Source organism: Aegilops tauschii, chromosome 1 (genome assembly GCF_002575655.3).
Source record: "Aegilops tauschii subsp. strangulata cultivar AL8/78 chromosome 1, Aet v6.0, whole genome shotgun sequence".
NCBI lineage: Eukaryota > Viridiplantae > Streptophyta > Magnoliopsida > Poales > Poaceae > Aegilops > Aegilops tauschii.
This window is the reverse complement of record NC_053035.3, coordinates 330,369,330-330,389,991: the sequence shown is the minus strand read 5'-3', so window position 1 is coordinate 330,389,991 and position 20,662 is coordinate 330,369,330. Positions and strand designations below refer to the sequence as shown.

Sequence of the window (20,662 nt, the reverse complement as noted above, 5' to 3'; positions counted from 1 at the left end):
TCCTCCGCGCTGTCCTCGCCTTCATGGTCCTGCTCCAGAGCTTGTTCGCCATTGGGCATTGAGTACATCTCTGTATAAATGTACAAAACAAGGAGCCGAGTGGAAATCAGTCGGATCAACAAACAGTCAGAAAACACATCCAAATTCAATCAGTTGTACTGGCCAAACCTTGTATGGCTGGTTGCTGTCGCTGAAAGGGGTGACTCTCCTAGCGCCCCTGGGGTTGTCCTTGTTCCCGGTGATGCCCCTCAGCCACTGGGCCACTGTTTTGGCCGCCACCTCCTCCGGATGAACCCGAGCGGTATCACCAGCCCCGGAGTACATTCACATGGAGTGGTTGAATGCGCCGACTGAGGAACACCTCCATCAGATCCATGCCGGTGACACCTTGGTTGATCAGTTGAACTACTCTCTCGACCAGCATGCCCGTCTCCGCCTTCTCCGCGGCGGTCACTTTCAACAAAGATGGAGTTTGAACACGATCAAAAGAGAAAGGGGGAAGTCCAGTCGACTAGCCTGGGGTCACGATATCCTGGCAATAGAACCAGGTCGACTGCCAGCCCCTGACCGACTCAGGAAGAGTCATCGAAGGGAAGGAACTCCTCTTCCTCTTCTGAATACCCAGACCCCCACACATCTGGATAACATCGGTTTTCTCGTCGTTCGAGTTCGCTTTCTTCACTATTTGGGAGCGGATGGTGACAATGTGCTTGAAAAGACCCCAGTGCGGTCGACACCCCAGGAAATTCTTGCACATGGACACGAATGCGGCAAGGTATGTGATGGTGTTGGGAGTGAAATGATGGAGTTGAGCCCCGAAGAAATTCAAGAAACCTCGAAAGAAGGGGTGTGGAGGAAGCGAGAAGCCGCGGTCGACATGAGTGGCGAGCAGAACACACTCACCCGGTCGGGGCTGTGGCTCCGTTTCCCCCTCCGGCAGCCGCGCGGACTCATGGACGATCAGCCCTAACTCGGCCATATCGTCCAAGTCTTCCTGCCGAAGTGAGGATCGGATCCAATCTCCCTGGATCCAACCCGACGGCAGCCCCGAGCGCGATGAAGATCCCCGATTCGTCTTCTTGCTTTTCGCCGCCCCCGTCGCCTTCTTCGCGCGTTCCGGCGCCGCCGTTTTCTCCTTCCCCATGGCGGCGGAGCGGCGGCGTCGAGAGTGGAGAAGCTGAACGAGGTAAAGGAGCAAGAGGAAGAAGGAGAATGGGCACGCACAGTGCGGACGCCTCGGCCTCGCCGCTTTTAAAGGCCTACTTCCGAGTGGCTGACGCGTGGGCCCGGACGATCCTATCAAATCCCTTAACAGTCGCACATGGGATCCATGGCGAAAAAGGTGGCGCGGAAATTGAAACGTCCTATTTTATCTACTCCGCTTACCACGGCGCGCTCCGCTTGTCGCGCTTCCACCAAAATTTCGAATCCCGCGAAATCCGGGATACTCTACAACCGATCACACCAAAGATTCCATGTCAAGGATAACACTCGACGGATGACGTTATAAAAACCAGTCGGCCATTTCTGAATCGATCAAGGCGACTGAAACGAAGCCGAAGTTCCAACAACTGGCATCCATTTGGAGATGACAGCAAGAGTCAAAGCAAGGTCAACTTCAACCTTCTTTTCACTCGGGCCTCAATCCATTTGGGGGCTAATAATGAGGACATAGACCTGGGGTAGGGTAATAGGCCTGACCTATACGTCCTACCTAAGGTCCTTGTCCTAGAAGCAAAGAGGTTCAAGAGTAAATAGAGGGGACCCAACAAAGGTGTCGAGTGCAATCCACTCGACCTACCATTCACTCGGAGACCCTCCCCCCCTTATTTAGGTCACTCGACCACTAAACCACTCGACATGCAGAAGACCTAAAGCCACTCTGCGCAGCAACGGTCGGGCATTTACCCTTAGACTTAATAGTGATTTATAGCACTTTACTACGGACGTTACCTGTAACGCTCCTTCTTTATGAACATTGAACCCTGTGTAACAGAGGGGAGCTGGGGTCCTGGCGCACTCTATATAAGCCACCCCCCTCCTCTGGGACAAGGGTTCGCACCCCCTGTAACACACACGCATATAACCCAGTCGACCGCCTCCGGGCTCCGAGACGTAGGGCTGTTACTTCCTCCGAGAAGGGCCTGAACTCGTAAAACTCGTGCGTACAACTTCTCCATAGCTAGGATCTTGCCTCTACATCCCCACCCCCCCATTCTACTGTCAGACTTAAAACCACGACAGCGCCCTCCCTGGCATCTGCACCGCTTCTTCCTCCTCCTTAGGCTCCCCACGATGACCGTCGGCGGCGCGATAGCCGTCTCCCAGTACACTGTTGGGGAACGTAGCAGAAATTCAAAATTTTCTACGCATCACCAAGATCAATCTATGGAGTTTACTAGAAACGAGAGGGAAGGAGTGCATCTACATACCCTTGTAGATCGCGAGCGGAAGCATTCAAGAGAACGGGGTTGATGGAGTCGTACTCGTCGTGATCCAAATCACCGATGATCCTAGCGCCGAACGGACGGCACCTCCGCGTTCAACACACGTACGGAGCAGCGACGTCTCCTCCTCCTTGATCCAGCAAGGGGGGAGAAGAGGTTGATGGAGATCCAGCAGCACGACGGCGTGGTGGTGGAAGTAGCGGGATTCCAACAAGGCTTCGCCAAGCGCTGCGGGAGGAGGGAGATGTGTCACGGGAGGGAGAGGGAGGCGCCAGGGCTTAGCCTCGGCTGCCCTCCCTTCCCCCCACTATATATAGGGCCAAGGGAGAGGGGGCGCAGCCTTGGCCCTTCCTCCAAGGAAGGGTGCGGCCAGGGAGGAGTCCATCCTCCCCAAGGCACCTAGGAGGTGCCTTCCCCCTTTAGGACTCTCCCTTTATCTTATCTCTTGGCGCATGGGCCTCTTGGGGCTGGTTCCCTTGGCCCATATAGGCCAAGGCGCACACCCCACAGCCCATGTGCCCCCCCAGGGCAGGTGGACCCCTGGACCCTTTTCGGCAATCCCGGTACAATACCGATAATGCGCGAAACTTTTCCGGCGACCAAAACAAGACTTCCCATATATAAATCATTACCTCTGGACCATTCCGGAACTCCTCGTGACGTCCGGGATCTCATCCGGGACTCCGAAAAACTTTCGGGTTACCGCATACTAATATCTCTATAACCCTAGCGTCACCGAACCTTAAGTGTGTAGACCCTACGGGTTCGGGAACCATGCAGACATGACCGAGACGTTCTCCGGCCAATAACCAACAGCGGGATCTGGATACCCATGTTGGCTCCCACATGTTCCACGATGATCTCATCGGTTGAACCACGATGTCGAGGATTCAATCAATCCCGTATACAATTCCCTTTGTCTACCGGTATGGTACTTGCCCGAGATTCGATCGTCGGTATCCCGATACCTTGTTCAATCTCGTTACCGGCAAGTCTCTTTACTCGTTCCGTAACACATCATCCCGTGATCAACTCCTTGGTCACATTGTGCACATTATGATGATGTCCTACCGAGTGGGCCCAGAGATACCTCTCCGTTTACACGGAGTGACAAATCCCAGTCTCGATTCGTGCCAACCCAACAGACACTTTTGGAGATACCTGTAGTGCACCTTTATAGCCACCCAGTTACGTTGTGACGTTTGGTACACCCAAAGCATTCCTACGGTATCCAGGAGTTGCACAATCTCATGGTCTAAGGAAATGATACTTGACATTAGAAAAGCTCTTAGCAAATGAACTACACGATCTTGTGCTAGGCTTAGGATTGGGTCTTGTCCATCACATCATTCTCCTAATGATGTGATCCCGTTATCAACGACATCCAATGTCCATGGTCAGGAAACCATAACCATCTATTGATCAACGAGCTAGTCAACTAGAGGCCTACTAGGGACATGGTGTTGTCTATGTATCCACACATGTATCTGAGTTTCCTATCAATACAATTCTAGCATGGATAATAAACGATTATCATGAACAAGGAAATATAATAATAACCAATTTATTATTTCCTCTAGGGCATATTTCCAACAGTCTCCCACTTGCACTAGAGTCAATAATCTAGTTCACATCACCATGTGATTAACACTCACAGGTCACATCACCATGTGACCAACATCCAAAGAGTTTACTAGAGTCAACAATCTAGTTCACATCACTATGCGATTAACACTCAATGAGTTCTGGTTTGATCATGTTATGCTTGTGAGAGAGGTTATTAGTCAACGGGTCTGAACCTTTCAGATCCGTGTGTGCTTTACGAATATCTATGTCATCTTGTGGATGCTACCACGCGCTACTTGGAGCCATTTCAAATAACTGCTCTACTATACGAATCCGGTTTACTACCTAGAGTCATCCGGAATAGTGTCAAAGTTCGCATCGATGTAACCCTTTACGACGAACTCCTTTTCACCTCCATAATCGAGAAAATTCCTTAGTCCACTAGATACTAAGGATAAGTTCGACCGCTGTCATGTGATCCATTCCCGGATCACTATTGTACCCCTTGACCAACTCATGGCAAGGCACACTTCATGTGCGCTACACAGCATAGCATACTGTAGAGCCTACGTCTAAAGCATAGGGGACGACCTTCGTCCTTTCTCTCTCTTCTGCTGTGGTCAGGTCTTGAGTCTTACTCAATACTCACACCTTGTAACACAGCCAAGAACTCCTTCTTTGCTGATCTATTTTGAACTCTTTCAAAATCATGTCAAGGTGTGCATTCTTTGAAAGTATCATCAGGCATCTTGATCTATCACTATAGATCTTGATGCCCAATATGTAAGCAGCTTTATCCAGGTCTTCCTTTGAAAAACTCCTTTCAAACAACCCTTTATGCTTTCCAGAAATTTTACATCATTTCGGATCAACAATATGTCATTCACATATACTTATCAGAAATGTTGTAGCGCTCCCACTCACTTTATTGTAAATACAAGTTTCTAACAAACTTTGTATAAACCTAAAAACTTTGATCACTCCATCAAATCGTATATTCTGACTCCGAGATGCTTGCTCTAGTCCATGGAAGGATCGCTGGAGCTAGCATACCTTTTAGCATCCTTAGGATCGACAAAACCTTTCTGATTGTATCACATACAACCTTTCCTTACGAAAACTGGTAAGGAAACTTGTTTTGACATCCATCTGCCAGATTTCATAAATGCAGCTAATGCTAACATGATTCCGACGGACTTAAGCATCGCTACGGATGAGAAAATCTCATCGTAGTCAACTCCTTGAACTTGTGAAAATACTCTTTGCCACAAGTCGAGCTTCATAGACGGTAACATTACCGTCCACGTCCGTCTTCTTCTTAAAGATCCATTTATCTCAATGGCTTGCCGATCATCGGGCAAGTTCACCAAAGTCCATGCTTTGTTCTGATACATGGATCCTATCTCGGATTTCATGGCTTCTAACCATTTGTCGGAATATGGGCCCACCATCGCTTCTCCATAGCTCGTAGGTTCAGTATTGTCTAACAACATGATATCTAAGACAGGATTACCGTACCACTCAGGAGTAGTACATATCCTTGTCGACCTACGAGGTTTGGTAGTGACTTGATCCGAAGTTTCATGATCACTATCATAAGCTTCCACTTCAATTGGTGTAGGTGCCACAGGAACAACTTCCTGTGCCCTGCTACACACTAGTTGAAGTGACGGTTCAATAACCTTATCAAGTCTCCACCATCCTCCCACTCAATTCTTTTGAAAGAAACTTTTCCTCGAGAAAGGACTCGTTTCTAGAAGCAATTACTTTTGCTTCTAGATCTGAAATAGGAGGTATACCCAACTGTTTTGGGTATTCTATGAAGATGCATTTATCCGCTTTGGGTTCGAGCTTATCAGCCTGAATTTTTTTTCACATAAGCATCGCAGCCCCAAACTTTTAAGAAACGACAACTTAGGTTTCTCTAAACGGTGTCGTCTCAACGGAATTGCGTGGTGCCCCTTTTAAAGTGAATGCGGTTATCTCTAATGCCTAACCCATAAACGATAGTGGTAATTCGATAAGAGACATCATGGTATGCACCATATCCAATAGGGTGCAGTTATGATGTTCGGACACACCATCACACTGTGGTGTTCCAGGCGGTATTAATTGTGAAACACTTTCCACAATGTCTTAATTGTGTGCCAAACTCGTAACTCAGATACTCATCTCTATGATCATATCACAGACATTTTATCCTCTTGTCACGACGATCTTCAACTTCTCTCTGAAATTACTTGAACCTTTCAATAATTCAGACTTGTGTTTCATCAAGTAAATATTCTCAGCATCTACTCGAATCATCTGTGAAGTAAGAACATATCGATATCCACTGCGTGCCTCAGCACTCATTGGACTGCACACATCAAATGTATTACTTCCAACAAGTTGCTCTCTTGTTCCATCTTACTGAAAACGAGGCCTTTCAGTCATCTTGCCCATGTGGTATGATTTGCATGTCTCAAGTGATTCAAAATCAAGTGAGTCCAAACGATCCATCTGCATGGAGTTTCTTCATGCATATATACCAATAGACATGGTTCGCATGTCTCAATCTTTTCAAAAACGAGTGAGTCCAAAGATCCATCTACATGGAGCTTCTTCATGCGTTCTATACCAATATGACTCAAATGGCAGTGCCACAAGTATGTGGTACTATCATTACTATTTTATATCTTTTGGCACGAACATGTATATCACTGCGATCGAGATTCATTTTAGGTGCAAGACCATTGAAGGTATTATTCAAATAAAAAGAGTAACCATTATTCTCCTTAAATGAATAACCGTATTGCGATAAACATAATCCAATCATGTTTATGCTCAACACTAAATAACAATTATTTAGGTTTAACACCAATCTCGATGGTAGAGGGAGCATGCGATGCTTGATCACATCAACCTTGGAAACACTTCCAACACATATCGTCATCTCGCCTTTAGCTAGTCTCCGTTTATTCTGCAGCTTTTATTTCGAGTTACTAACACTTAGCAACCGAACCGGTATCTAATACCCTGGTGCTGCTAGGAGTACTAGTAAAGTACACATTCATATAATGTATATCCAATATACTTCTGTCGACCTTGCCTGCCTTCTCATCTATCAAGTATCTAGGGTAGTTCTGCTTCAGTGACCGTTCCCCTCATTAGCACTTAGTCTCGGGTTTGGGTTCAACCTTGGGATTCTTCACTAGAGCAGCAAATGATTTGCTGTTTCATGAAGTATCCCTTTTGCCCTTGCCCTTCTAGAAACTAGTGGTTTTACTAACCATCAACAATTGATGCTCCTTCTTGATTTCTACTTTCGCGGTGTCAAACATCGCGAGTTGCTCAAGGATCATCATATCTATCCCTGATATGTTATAGTTCATCACGAAGCTCTAATAGCTTGGTGGCAGTGACTATGGAGAACCATCACTATCTTATCTGGAAGATTAACTCCCACTCGATTCAAGCGATTGTAGTACTCAGACAATCTGAGCACATGCTCAACGATTGAGCTTTTCTCCCTCAGTTTGCAGGCTTAAGAAACTTGTTAGAGGTCTCATACCTCTTGACGTGGGCACTAGTCTGAAATCCCAATTTCAGTCTTCGGAACATGTCATATGTTCTGTGACGTTTCAAAACGTCTTTGGTGCCACAATTCTAAACCTTTAGCATTACGCACTGAACTATCACGTAGTCATCAAAACGTGTATGCCAGATGTCTCGCAACATCTACAGACGACACTGAGGTTCAGCACACCGAGCGGTGCATTAAGGACATAAGCCTTCTGTGCAGCAATGAGGACAATCCTCAGTTTACGGACCTAGTCCGCATAATTGCTACTATCAACTTTCAACTAAATTTTCTCTAGGAACATATCTTAAACAGTAGAACTAAAGTGTAAGCTATGACATAATTTGCAAAGTCCTTTAGACTATGTTCATGATAATGAAGTTCATCTGATTATTTAATGAACTCCCACTCAGATAGACATCCCTCTAGTCATCTAAGTGATACATGATCCGAGTCAAACTAGGCCGTGTGCAATCATCACGTGAGACGGACTAGTCATCGTCGGTGAACATCTCCATGTTGATCGCATCTACTATACGACTCATGTTCGACCTTTCGATCTCTTGTGTTCCGAGGCCATGTCTGTACATGCTAGGCTCGTCAAGTCAACCTAAGTGTTTCGCATGTGTTCCGAGGCCATGTCTGTACATGCTAGGCTCGTCAACACCCGTTGTATGCGAACGTTAGAATATATCACACCCAATCATCATGTGGTGCTTCGAAACAACGAACCTTCGCAACGGTGCACAGTTAGGGGGAACACGTCTCTTGAAATTTTAGTGAGGGATCATCTTATTTATGCTACCGTCGTTCTAAGCAAATAAGATGTAAACATGACAAACATCACACGCAAATCATAAAGTGACATGATATGGCCAATATCATCTTGCGCCTTTTGATCTCCATCTTCGAGGCACGGCATGATCACCTTTGTCACCGGCATGACACCATGATCTCCATCATCATGATCTCCATCATCGTGTCTTCATGAAGTTGTCTCGCCAACTATTACTTCTACTACTATGGCTAACGGTTAGCAATAAAGTAAAGTAATTACATGGCGTTTTCAATGACAAGCAGGTCATACAATAAATTAAGATAACTCCTATGGCTCCTGCCGGTTGTCATACTCATCGACATGCAAGTCGTGATTCCTATTACAAGAACATGATCAATCTCATACATCACATATATCATTCATCACATCCTTTTGGCCATATCACATCACATAGCATACCCTGCAAAAACAAGTTAGACGTCCTCTAATTGTTGTTGCATGTTTTACGTGGCTGCTATGGGATTCTAGCAAGAACGTTTCTTACCTACGCAAAAGCCACAACGTGATATGCCAATTTCTATTTACCCTTCATAAGGACCCTTTTCATCGAATCCGATCCGACTAAAGTGGGAGAGACAGACACCCGCTAGCCACCTTATGCAACTAGTGCATGTCAGTCGGTGGAACCTGTCTCACGTAAGAGTACGTGTAAGGTCGGTCCGGGCCGCTTCATCCCACGATGCTGCCGAATCAAGATAAGACTAGTAACGGCAAGTAAATTGACAAAATCGACGCCCACAACTACTTTGTGTTCTACTCGTGCATAGAAACTACGCATAGACCTAGCTCATGATGCCATTGTTGGGGAACGTAGCAGAAATTCAAAATTTTGTACGCATCACCAAGATCAATCTATGGAGTTTACTAGCAACGAGAGGGAAGGAGTGCATCTACATACCGTTGTAGATCGCGAGCGGAAGCATTCAAGAGAACGGGGTTGATGGAGTCGTACTCGTCGTGATCCAAATCACCGATGATCCTAGCGTCGAACGGACGGCACCTCCGCGTTGAACACACGTACGGAGCAGCGACGTCTCCTCCTCCTTGATCCAGCAAGGGGGAGGAGAGGTTGATGGAGATCCAGCAGCACGAAGGCGTGGTGGTGGAAGTGGCGGGATTCCAACAGGGCTTCGCCAAGCGCTGCGGGATGAGGGAGATGTGTCACGGGAGGGAGAGGGAGGTGCCAGGGCTTAGCCTCGGCTGCCCTCCCTTCCCCCCAATATATATAGGGCCAAGGGAGAGGGGGGCGCAGCCTTGGTCCTTCCTCCAAGGAAGGGTGCGGCCAGGGAGGAGTCCATCCTCCCCAAGGCACCTAGGAGGTGCCTTCCCCCTTTAGGACTCTCCCTTTATCTTATCTCTTGGCGCATGGGCCTCTTGGGGCTGGTTCCCTTGGCCCATATAGGCCAAGGCGCACACCCCACAGCCCATGTGCCCCCCCCGGGGCAGGTGGACCCCTTGGTGGACCCCCGGACCCCTTTCGGCAATCCCGATACAATACCGATAATGCGCGAAACTTTTCCGGCGACCAAAACAAGACTTCCCATATATAAATCTTTACCTCCGGACCATTCCGGAACTCCTCGTGACGTCCGGGATCTCATCCGGGACTCCGAACAACTTTCGGGTTACCACATACTAATATCTCTATAACCCTAGCGTCACCGAACCTTAAGTGTGTAGACCCTACGGGTTCGGGAACCATGCAGACATGACCGAGACGTTCTCCGGCCAATAACCAACAGCGGGATCTGGATACCCATGTTGGCTCCCACATGTTCCACGATGATCTCATCGGATGAACCACGATGTCGGGGATTCAATCAATCTCGTATACAATTCCCTTTGTCTACCGGTATGGTACTTGCCCGAGATTCGATCATCGGTATCCCGATACCTTGTTCAATCTCGTTACCGGCAAGTCTCTTTACTCGTTCCGTAACACATCATCCCGTGATCAACTCCTTGGTCACATTGTGCACATTATGATGATGTCCTACTGAGTGGGCCCAGAGATACCTCTCCGTTTACACGGAGTGACAAGTCCCAGTCTCGATTCGTGCCAACCCAACAGACACTTTCGGAGATACCTGTAGTGCACCTTTATAGCCACCCAGTTACGTTGTGACGTTTGGTACACCCAAAGCATTCCTACGGTATCCGGGAGTTGCACAATCTCATGGTCTAAGGAAATGATACTTGACATTAGAAAAGCTCTTAGCAAACGAACTACACGATCTTGTGCTAGGCTTAGGATTGGGTCTTGTCCATCACATCATTCTCCTAGTGATGTGATCCCGTTATCAACGACATCCAATGTCCATGGTCAGGAAACCGTAACCATCTATTGATCAACGAGCTAGTCAACTAGAGGCTTACTAGGGACATGGTGTTGTCTATGTATCCACACATGTATCTGAGTTTCCTATCAATACAATTCTAGCATGGATAATAAACGATTATCATGAACAAGGAAATATAATAATAACCAATTTATTATTGCCTCTAGGGCATATTTCCAACATACACTGCAGCACGGTGGTCATTAGGAGCCTGGTAGTTCTTGTACTTGCACCACTTCTTCCTCTGTTTAGCGTCGTCGGAGACGGCCTGATTCATGGCCCAGCGAATGATGCCAACTGCCATCGCGCCCTTCGCTGGGTCAGGAATCAGCGTCTTCAGCTCTTCTGTAGTGGCCTTCATGAGCACTGCATTAGATTCCTTCTTCATGTCAGGCATGGAGCCGAAGTTCGAGCGCACCTCCATGGTGTTCTCGAACTTGGTCTGGTCACCAGCCGACCACCCGAGGAAGAAGGCCCTCCAGCCAATACCCCAAGGGAAGGGGGCGTTGGAGCTGGAGCTAGAGCTCATGGCGATGGGGAGGAGGAAGGTGGATAGTGAGAGAAGAGAGGGGGTGGGTAAGTAGTGTTGGGCAGGGTGAGTAAATATAGGGGCGATGGAGAGGAGGAGAAGAGTGACAGTCATGCCGTTTTAACTACATGCTCTTCAATAAGCCATGAACTCTGTGTTGTGCCTGACTCCATGAATTGTGTGCAGATCGAGGAGAGCAATGAGGTGCTCCCGGCCATTGCCAACAAGGGCAAGCACCCCCTTCACCCAATGCCCGACGAGGTTGTGCTACCGCCCACCGCCGAGGAAGACCCAAAGACGCCTGAGGGTGGCGACGACGAGGTCATGGAGGCACTACAAGAAATATGTCAACTTGTGACCCTCACTATTGGTCCCTGAAAGGTCATTGATTTTCATTTCGACCTTTTTTTGACCAAAAACAGATGGTCAAAAGCTGGCAGTCGTAAACTAAAATTAACGACCTTCTCTGTGAGAAGGTCGTAGACGTTTACGACCAAAACAGAAGGTCGTTGAACCCATGACCTTTTGTTTTGGTCACTGGCTGTCTGCCTAGGCCACGTCGGATTCGACGTGGCAATCTGATGTGGCAAAATTGCGACCAATTGAAAAGGTCAAAAATTAGAATTGGCCCGGTCCAATTGGGTGTTTATATGGGCCAAGCCCATTAATTCAGCCAATTTAGTGTATTTTTCTGTCAATTTTTGTTAGCTTCATGGGCCAAGCCCAACATCACAGCCTTTTTATTTTTGGGCCATGGCCATTTTGGCTGAGCAGTTCAAGTATTTCCTTTTTTAAAGATGGGTCCACTATTCAGATGGATCCCAATTGTCAGGTTCTTCTAGTAAGTGGGTCCCAATTGTCAAGGTCCTTTTCTTTAAATTTCAATTTGCTAGTAAATAAATCACCAACATTCAAATGGGAACAGATAGAGAACACACGTAGTACTTCACATAATAGCCAGAATCTGTTTGATACATCATACAACAAAGATACAATAGTAGAATCATTGTGTTACATCATCATATAACACATATACAATGGCAATCACAGTCTAGATACTCCAGGTCTCTTCAACTTCGCATTCCCCAGATTCCCAGCTTCCAAATCTGCAACACAAAATCAACTCCATGTTAATAGACCAAACTCGGTGTTACAACAGATGAATAATAACACAAATTGAACTTGCTAGTACCATGCTTTTTGTTCTCCAACTAGTTAAAATGAGATACTAGAAAACAGATACCAAGAGGAAGAGATACTGAAACAGATACACAAGTTGAGATGTAGCAGGCAGATTCATCAAGTATATATCATGATGTGTATTCATCAATAGTTGTACCATTGCAAACCAAGAGATACCGAAACAGTGGAAGAGCAACAATTAATAGATTAGGCAGTAGGCTAATTTAATTGAGTGCAACAACTTGGTTGTTGTTGTTGTTTTAGCAGCAGTGGCATACTCAAAATCTAACAAGTATTAGTACGTTGATGATGTGCTAGTGCTAGTATTAAAAAAGGATGAATTTGGCTAGTGCAAGGAAATGAAAAACAAGGACAAAAATTCTTTCTTGCAAATTAACCATCACATGCATAGCATAGCTAGCTAATGACCCAAAGGAAAAAATTGATGAAGCAGCAAGGCCATGACCACCACCAGGTGCATAGCTACTCTACCTAATGGGCCATTAGCAGAAATCAAGCCGTTTAACTAGCCGACAAACATCAACCATGGAATCTTGTTTTTCTCTCCCTCTCTCTACTGATGACCATCAACACAATTCTGTAGAGTTGTAAACTGATTTTTGATAGAATAGACAGTCAATTTGTGTGCTGATTGGACCTAGTTTTAAAGAAACAAAAAGGATTGGCAGCATAGGGAGAGGGAGATGGACGTGATACCTGTTGTTGCAGTGGTGCGTCGTGGTGGCCTGCTTGAGCTCCTCCTCCTAATGCTGCTCACTAACCTGCAGGACAAACAAGGCCATAGGTGAGCTGCAGCAAAGGCATTTCCTGATGATTTACTGAGTTCATGGCCACCTACAGAAATATTAGAGGGGCATGATAAGGAGTTGTAAAATACGAAGAGCCGCCTAGACCTATACCGAATAGTAATGCATATATTCAGGAATGTGAAGTTCACCAATTGTTCCAAAAAACAAGGGAAAATACTTCTTGATGTCTCAAGTGCAGCAGAATATATGCAAGTCCCAAGCATCCAGATGACTACTATAGTCGATTGATAGCAGTAAATGTATACAAAAACAAACACTGCTTGACAATTGAGGTAATTAAACATTAAAGAACTCATTACAGATGATTTTCTTCATCCAGCGTGATAACATGTTACTGCCATGCTATTGTGATTAAAAGCGTAAGATTTCATCAAGCCTATGTCTCATGGTACAGTAATAGAATACAGAACAAGTGTTCTGTATTATACTGCATAACAGGAACATATTATAAAATACAGAATAGTAGTTCAGTGCCTTCAAGTGTTGAATGACTCATGGTACAATAATAATCACAATAAACTATCAGTACATGTGTGGCTAGTTGCAAGGTGTCTATCATCAGACACATCATCATCACACATCATCATCACAGTAGGAGTAATCTAGTGTAGACAAATACCATGAGAGGGTTGTTGACTGAATGGTAAATTGAGGGATTCAGTGCTAAGTCAAACGAAACCAAACCACGCAATTGCGAGCACCAGCCAAGCAATTCAACGAAGCAACGAGCAAGGTACTCTGGAACACGGGTAGGAGCGGTGGACGACAAAACCAATGGCGCATGCATGGCTCTCTGGGCGCAGAGCCAGCTGTTGCGTCCCTTCTGGGGTCCATGGTGCTCTGTCAATTGTTGTTGTGGTTCATATCATTGAAGCTTCATTTCTGTTTGCAAATAGTGCGTTGGCGGGCAGGAGGGGAAACGTGAGCTTGACCTGGAGTAAACAGGCATAAGAATGTATGCCAGATGCAGCAAAAAAACAAACAAGATGATTAATCATTGGCAACGAACAGTTGAAACTACACAAGCCTTCCATTTCCTTCTATGGCATGTTTGTTTAGGTTCCATACAGACATAGAAAGCATATATCAATCAAACTATACAAGTAGTAAAAATAAGAGGGTGTGCAAGCAAGCAAGCAAGAGATAATGTTCCACTGAAAAAATAGAGTATTGGCAAAGAATAGAGTATACAAGCTACACAAGTCTGTATACACTAGATTAGGAAATGAATGAAAAGGGGACACCTAAAACTATACAAGTCTGTCTATAATTTATACACCTGAAACTATACAAGACTAGATTAGGTAGTGTTCCACTGTTTGTTTCCATTTGCTTGGTAGGAATAGATAGATACATACATAGATAGAAAAAGAGCAGCACAGGTATCAAGTGAAAAAAATCAGTGGGTGGATTGATTTGTACCTACTCCCTATGCCGATCGATTGCGTACAGGTTCTGTGAGGCAATTGGAATAACATTTTCAGATGCACCTAGCTCCTTGATTGAGTGGGGAACCCCAATTAGTTTTTTCCCCATTATAATTCCTTCCTGAGGAATCCCAACTGTTATTCAAATTGAGTGGTGACAGAGTTGTATACAATACTACTAGGAAAATAGTAGTACAGGCAAGTAGTGTGTGTAATCCAAGGACAGCGCATAAAAACAAGAAGGATCTGCTTCGCCGGCACGCGCGAGTACTACAGTCAGTCAGTCATCCCTTGGTGACGAGAGGAGGAAAGGAGGCAGACCTGGGAGAGCGGCTTGGTGGAGAACTCCGGGATGGAGAGGAACTCGTCCTCGGAGACAAATCCCTTGGCGCTGCGGTGGGCGACTTCACCTGGAGGGGAGTTCTTGATTAGTTAAGAAAAGCTCAAATTTCAGGAAACTTAATCCATATTTCCATGCTAGTCATGCGTAGGTGTTCCACATCAGAAACCTACAGAAGTGCAGACTTGAGACTGACAATATATATCCACACTTGAAATTTTAGGCGTGCAAAGGTCCAGTGGATTCTAATGAACATGCACATCAGAAATCTACAGGAATAGTCAACACGTCTATATCCAGTCAATATGCATGAGTTCTACAGATGTATAAACTATAGGAACAGTCACCATCGATCACTAGTCATGCACAGAGCACAGTTCTATAAATGTGGACATGCTTTCACATCAGAATTCAGAAACATCAAAGGAGCAGAGCACAGATCACGTTGCATCTCTGAATTAAACCGATCTAACAGATCCAATAATAATGCAAGCAGCAGACCTGGATCTCTTTGGGCTACAGGCTCTCGAGCATGTCCGGGTGCCACACCGCCAATCCTTGCAGCGTGTTCTGCACAACCACCGCACCGAATCAGCACAACTAGGCCACATAAACAACCCAGAGCCACCCAAATGAACAAGGAACAAAATAACACAGAAGTGTCGTGGGAAACCTCACCTTAATCGACTCCACCAGGTTGGCCTGAGCTCTCGCCGCTGAGCTCAGGAGTCCACACGCTGAGCTCTGCATCGAAACCACCACCAGCAAAACCAATAAGACCTCACGCCCCATCAACGACAACAGCAGCAAGGGGGGAGCGGGAGCGGCGAACGAACCTGCGGCGCTGGGGACGGCGACGCCGAGGGCGGAGAGGTCGAGGGTGTCCTTGCCGTCGCTCATGGCCACTGGAGACTCGGGCTCCTTCCTCCTGCGCGGGCAACGGCGAGGGAAGGCTGGGTGAGAAACCCTAGCGGCGGGGCCATGGCCATGGCCACGGGGTAGGAGTTAGGCCTGAGCTGGTAGCTGCTGGGTTGGATCTGGAAGCCGGCGGCGGGGCTGGTTGAGAGGAGGTCGCCGCCGGCAGGTGGGATCGGGGGAGCGGATTGGATCGAATCATGGGAGCCGGCCCCCGCAGCGACAACCCGCAAGAACAGCACGTGGCGACAACCCAGCCCCTGCACGGCGGCAAGGTTCGTCGAGGACGAGGGAGACGAGGGGAGAGTGAGGGCGGCGGAGGAGGTGGGTGGCGGCGAGGTTCAGAGGGGTGGGTGGCAGGGACGAGGGGGATCTGCATCGGGGGAGAGGGGAGAGGATCTGAGGGGGAAGGGAGAGAAAGAAAGAAAGAATGGAGGTGGGGGGTGGGTGGAAAATGTCCATGAGGACAGACCTAGGGTTTCGGCTCGGGTGGGTTTGGGCCGTTGGATCCGGAAGCATCCGACGGTGGTTGATGCGTCATCCGCGTGATATGCTCATGGTCCAATCAGAACGCAGCAAACCATTTGATGACCTTATAACCATATAAATTGGTCGTGATCGATTGAAGATAAAAAATTTCATTCCATGTTTCAGTGCTCAAAATGAGTATTTTTGTGAAAGCCATATCAAATATTTGTTCAAATGATATCATATTTTGCACAAGTTTACATCATGGATTTGCAAACAATATTGACAAAGGGAGTTTTTATTTCCTTTGCACGAAAAATCAATTTTCCATTTTTTGAGTGCCCAAAATAAGTTTTTTTGTGAAGGACCTATAATATATTTGTTGCCAAATTGGACCAAATCATTTTTCTAAAATACTAGGCCATATTTAATGCACAATTGACCAAATGGTCGGGTGTAAAAAGTTTTGATCCACCTCTCGTGAAAAAGACAAATTTCCGCCGATTGAGCTGGAAGCGGTTCAAATTTGAACTGTAGCTGCCTTGTAGTTTGCTCTTTATTTTTTCCAAAAATCATTCCTAGGTACATAAGTATCTATTTAATCATAGAAACATCAAAATAATTCCAAGATTCAACCACTAGCGAGGAACGGTCATCACCGCCGTTTTGACCAGATTTTGAAACGGGCATAAAAAATTCAAAAAAAACAAAAAATTGGGAAACCTTCGCATTGTGTCATTATAAGTGGCCAAGTTCCCAGGAAAAATAACAAACTTGTAATACGGCAATTATTTTAAAAAAGTGTTCTCAGAAACGAGCTATCACGTGTGGAGATCAATGGCTTTCAAGCCAAATGATCAATCTTATGGCCACATTCATGGCATAGTTTGTTCAAATGATCTCATATTGTGCACAAGGGTGCATATTGGAATGGCAAACAATATTGCCTAAGGAAGTTTTCATTTTCTTTGGACAAAAAAACCATTTTCCATTTTTCGAGTGCCCAAAAGGAGGTTTTTTTGTGAAGGACCTCCCAAATAATTGTTGCAAAATTGGACCAAATGATTTTTCTAAAATACTAGGCCATATTTAATGCACAATTGACCAAATGGTTGGGTGTAAAAAGTTTTGAGCCACCTCTCGTGAAAAAGACAAATTTCCGCCGATTCAGCTCGAAGCGGGTCAAATTTGAATTGTAGCTGCCTTGTAGTTTGCTCTTTATTTTTTCCAAATATCATTTCTAGGTACATAAGTATCTATTTAATCAGAGAAACATCAAAAAAATTCCAAGATTCAACCACTAGCTAGGAACGGTCATTCCCGCCGTTTTGACCGCATTTTGAAACGGGCATAAAAAATTCAAAAAAATCAAAAAATTGGGAAACCTTCGCATTGTGTCATTATATGTGGCCAAGTTCCCAGGAAAAATAATAAACTTGTAATAAGGCAATTATTTTTAAAAAGTGTTCTCAGAAACGAGCTATCACGTGTGGAGATCAATGGCTTTCAAGCCAAATGATCAATCTTATGGCCACATTCATGGCATAGTTTGTTCAAATGATCTCATATTGTGCACAAGGGTGCATATTGGAATGACAAATAATATTGCCTAAGGAAGTTTTTATTTTCTTTGGACAAAAAACCGTTTTCCATTTTTCGAGTGCCCAAAAGGAGGTTTTTTTGAAGGACCTCCCAAATATTTGTTGCAAAATTGGACCAAATCATTTTTATAAAATACTAGGCCATATTTAATGCACAATTGACCAAATGGTTGGGTGTAAAAAGTTTTGATCCACCTCTCGTGAAAAAGACAAATTTCCGCCGATTCAGATGGAAGTGGGTCAAATTTGAACTGTACCTGCCTTGTAGTTTGCTCTTTATTTTTTCCAAAAATCATTTCTAGGTAAATAAGTATCTTAACCAGAGAAACACCAAAAAAAATCCAAGATTCAACCACTAGCTACGAATGGTCATTCCCGCCGTTTTGACCGCATTTTCAAACGGGCATAAAAAATTCAAACAATAAAAAAAATTGGGAAACCTTCGCATTGTGTCATTATATGTGGCCAAGTTCCCAGGAAAAATTATAAACTTGTAATAAGGCAATTATTTTAAAAAAGTGTTCTCAGAAACGAGTTATCACGTGTGGAGATCAATGGCTTTCAAGACAAATGATCAATCTTATGGCCACATTCATGGCATAGTTTGTTCAAATGATCTCATATTGTGCACAAGGGTGCATATTGGAATGGCAAACAATGTTGTCTAAGGAAGTTTTCATTTTCTTTGGACGAAAAAACCATTTTCCATTTTTCGAGTGCCCAAAAGGACGTTTTTTTTGTGAAGGACCTCCCAAATAATTGTTGCAAAATTGGACCAAATCAATTTTCTAAAATACTAGGACATATTTAATGCACAATTGACAAAATGGTTGGGTGTAAAAAGTTTGATCCACCTCTCGTGAAAAAGACAAATTTCCGCTGATTCAGCTAGAAGCGGGTCAAATTTGAACTGCAGTTGCCTCATAGTTTGCTATTTATTTTTTCCAAAAATCATTTCTAGTTACATAAGTACCTATTTAATCATAAATACATGGTTTGGTGGCGATACGTCGAGGTTTGGGCGGTGGCCGAGGGCCCCAACTCTAGAGCGCGTAAACTCGCATGCCCGCCGCATGGTCACCACATGACCGTGGCGTTGCCATGTGTTCTGGGCGGCGTAGGCATGTCTAGTGGGTTGGGCACTCCCCAGGTAGGTGCTAGGAAGAAAATTACAACATAAGATTCTCACGAGGAGACCGCTCGATGCTCAAACATGAATTAGCAGCCAAGTGTTTGATTAGCGGTACGGGAAATGTACATGGCTAATGGGCGTGAGTTTTGGCTGAGGATGATCGGTTACTAAGAAGACCGTCTTCACAAATTTTCAGCTCAAAAGGAGGAGCCTAGGTGGTACTTGCTTTGCAAAGTACCACACTGGACATAAATACGAATGTTGAAGCTGGGCTCAAAATAATGAATGGATTGAGCTGGCATTTGGTGGAGGATGGTTATTTGGGCATAGGAAAGCACCGTAGAAAATGGATACTATTTGGACATGCCAAAGTGGTACTTCCTTCACAAAGTGTTGTTCTGAACAGAATAGGAAAATGAATATTGTTGAATTATTTTTGAACTAGGCAAGGAAGGTTTTTTACATATTTGACGAAGATATGACCCAAAGAATTTATGAGATTTTTTTGGGAATTTTGGGAATGACAGAAATATAGGTTGCTTCACAACCTAGGGCAAAAATTGCCACATGGACATGACACATAGGCAAAACTGATGAGGTGGCGCCTAGTCATAGCAACGCACCACAATTTACAAGGTTATGACCATCTATATTGGTCGTGATCAGCTAGAAATAAGGCAGGGGACCAGTGCTATCTGCTTTATGACCATTGCGTGTAAGGAAATTATGACCTTTCTGACCAAAATGGTCGTTATAGTTTAGGGTTTGGAGCTCCCCGAACAACTTTTGACCAATTGGTCTGAAATGGTCATAGATCTATGACCAATTCTTCCAGGGTCACTGACAGAAGGTCACTAGTTGACATATTTCTTGTAGTGAGGAGCCCCCCAGCAACAAGCGCCGCAACTACGACCACTACCATCAGGAGGATGGCCTGACTCACTTCTACAAGGTCATCCTTGCACCGAAGCTTGAGTGCATCCCCATGCCCCTGGACTTCACCAAGCACTTCATCGCGGTGTCGACGGAGTTCAAGCTCAAGAACAACACCGTCTGCTCCTGGAAGGTAACGGTGAAGCTGATGAACGACAAGGTGACCCTGGATCAGGGTTGGGCCACCTACGCAGCCGTTCATCAGATCAAGATCGGCTACATGGTGACGTTAAAGCTCCTCACTCCCGACACCCTCAAGGTCATCATCTTCGACGACGATGGCATTGAGGTCGTCAACAAGTGCGGGAAGCACGACGAAGCCTTCGCCGCCAAGGAGTAGGGTCGGGGCCTCCCTAAGTACTATCGAGTCTGCTTTGAACTGTTTATGTTTATGCTTTATGCGTAGAACTGTTATGAAGTGTGGTACTGCTTATCTGAAATATGCTCTTAAGTAGTTGATCCTTTGTTTATACTCTGCTCTGCTTATGATGTGTGCTATATGGTTGTGCCGAAGTGTGATGGTAACCTCACCAACTAGCCAAAGAGGTTACCA

The 20,662-nt window shown here is 45.4% G+C and overlaps 1 protein-coding gene across 1 annotated transcript; it reads left to right on the top strand.

Moving 5' to 3' along the window:
* The first annotated feature begins 15,958 nt into the window (after positions 1 to 15,958).
* Positions 15,959 to 20,449, top strand: LOC141031016 (putative B3 domain-containing protein Os03g0621600). Its single transcript, XM_073506190.1, has 2 exons — positions 15,959 to 16,017; positions 20,053 to 20,449. Exons 1-2 carry the CDS (start codon positions 15,959 to 15,961, stop codon positions 20,447 to 20,449), a joined length of 456 nt encoding a protein of 151 aa, XP_073362291.1.
* Positions 20,450 to 20,662: the final 213 nt, after the last annotated feature.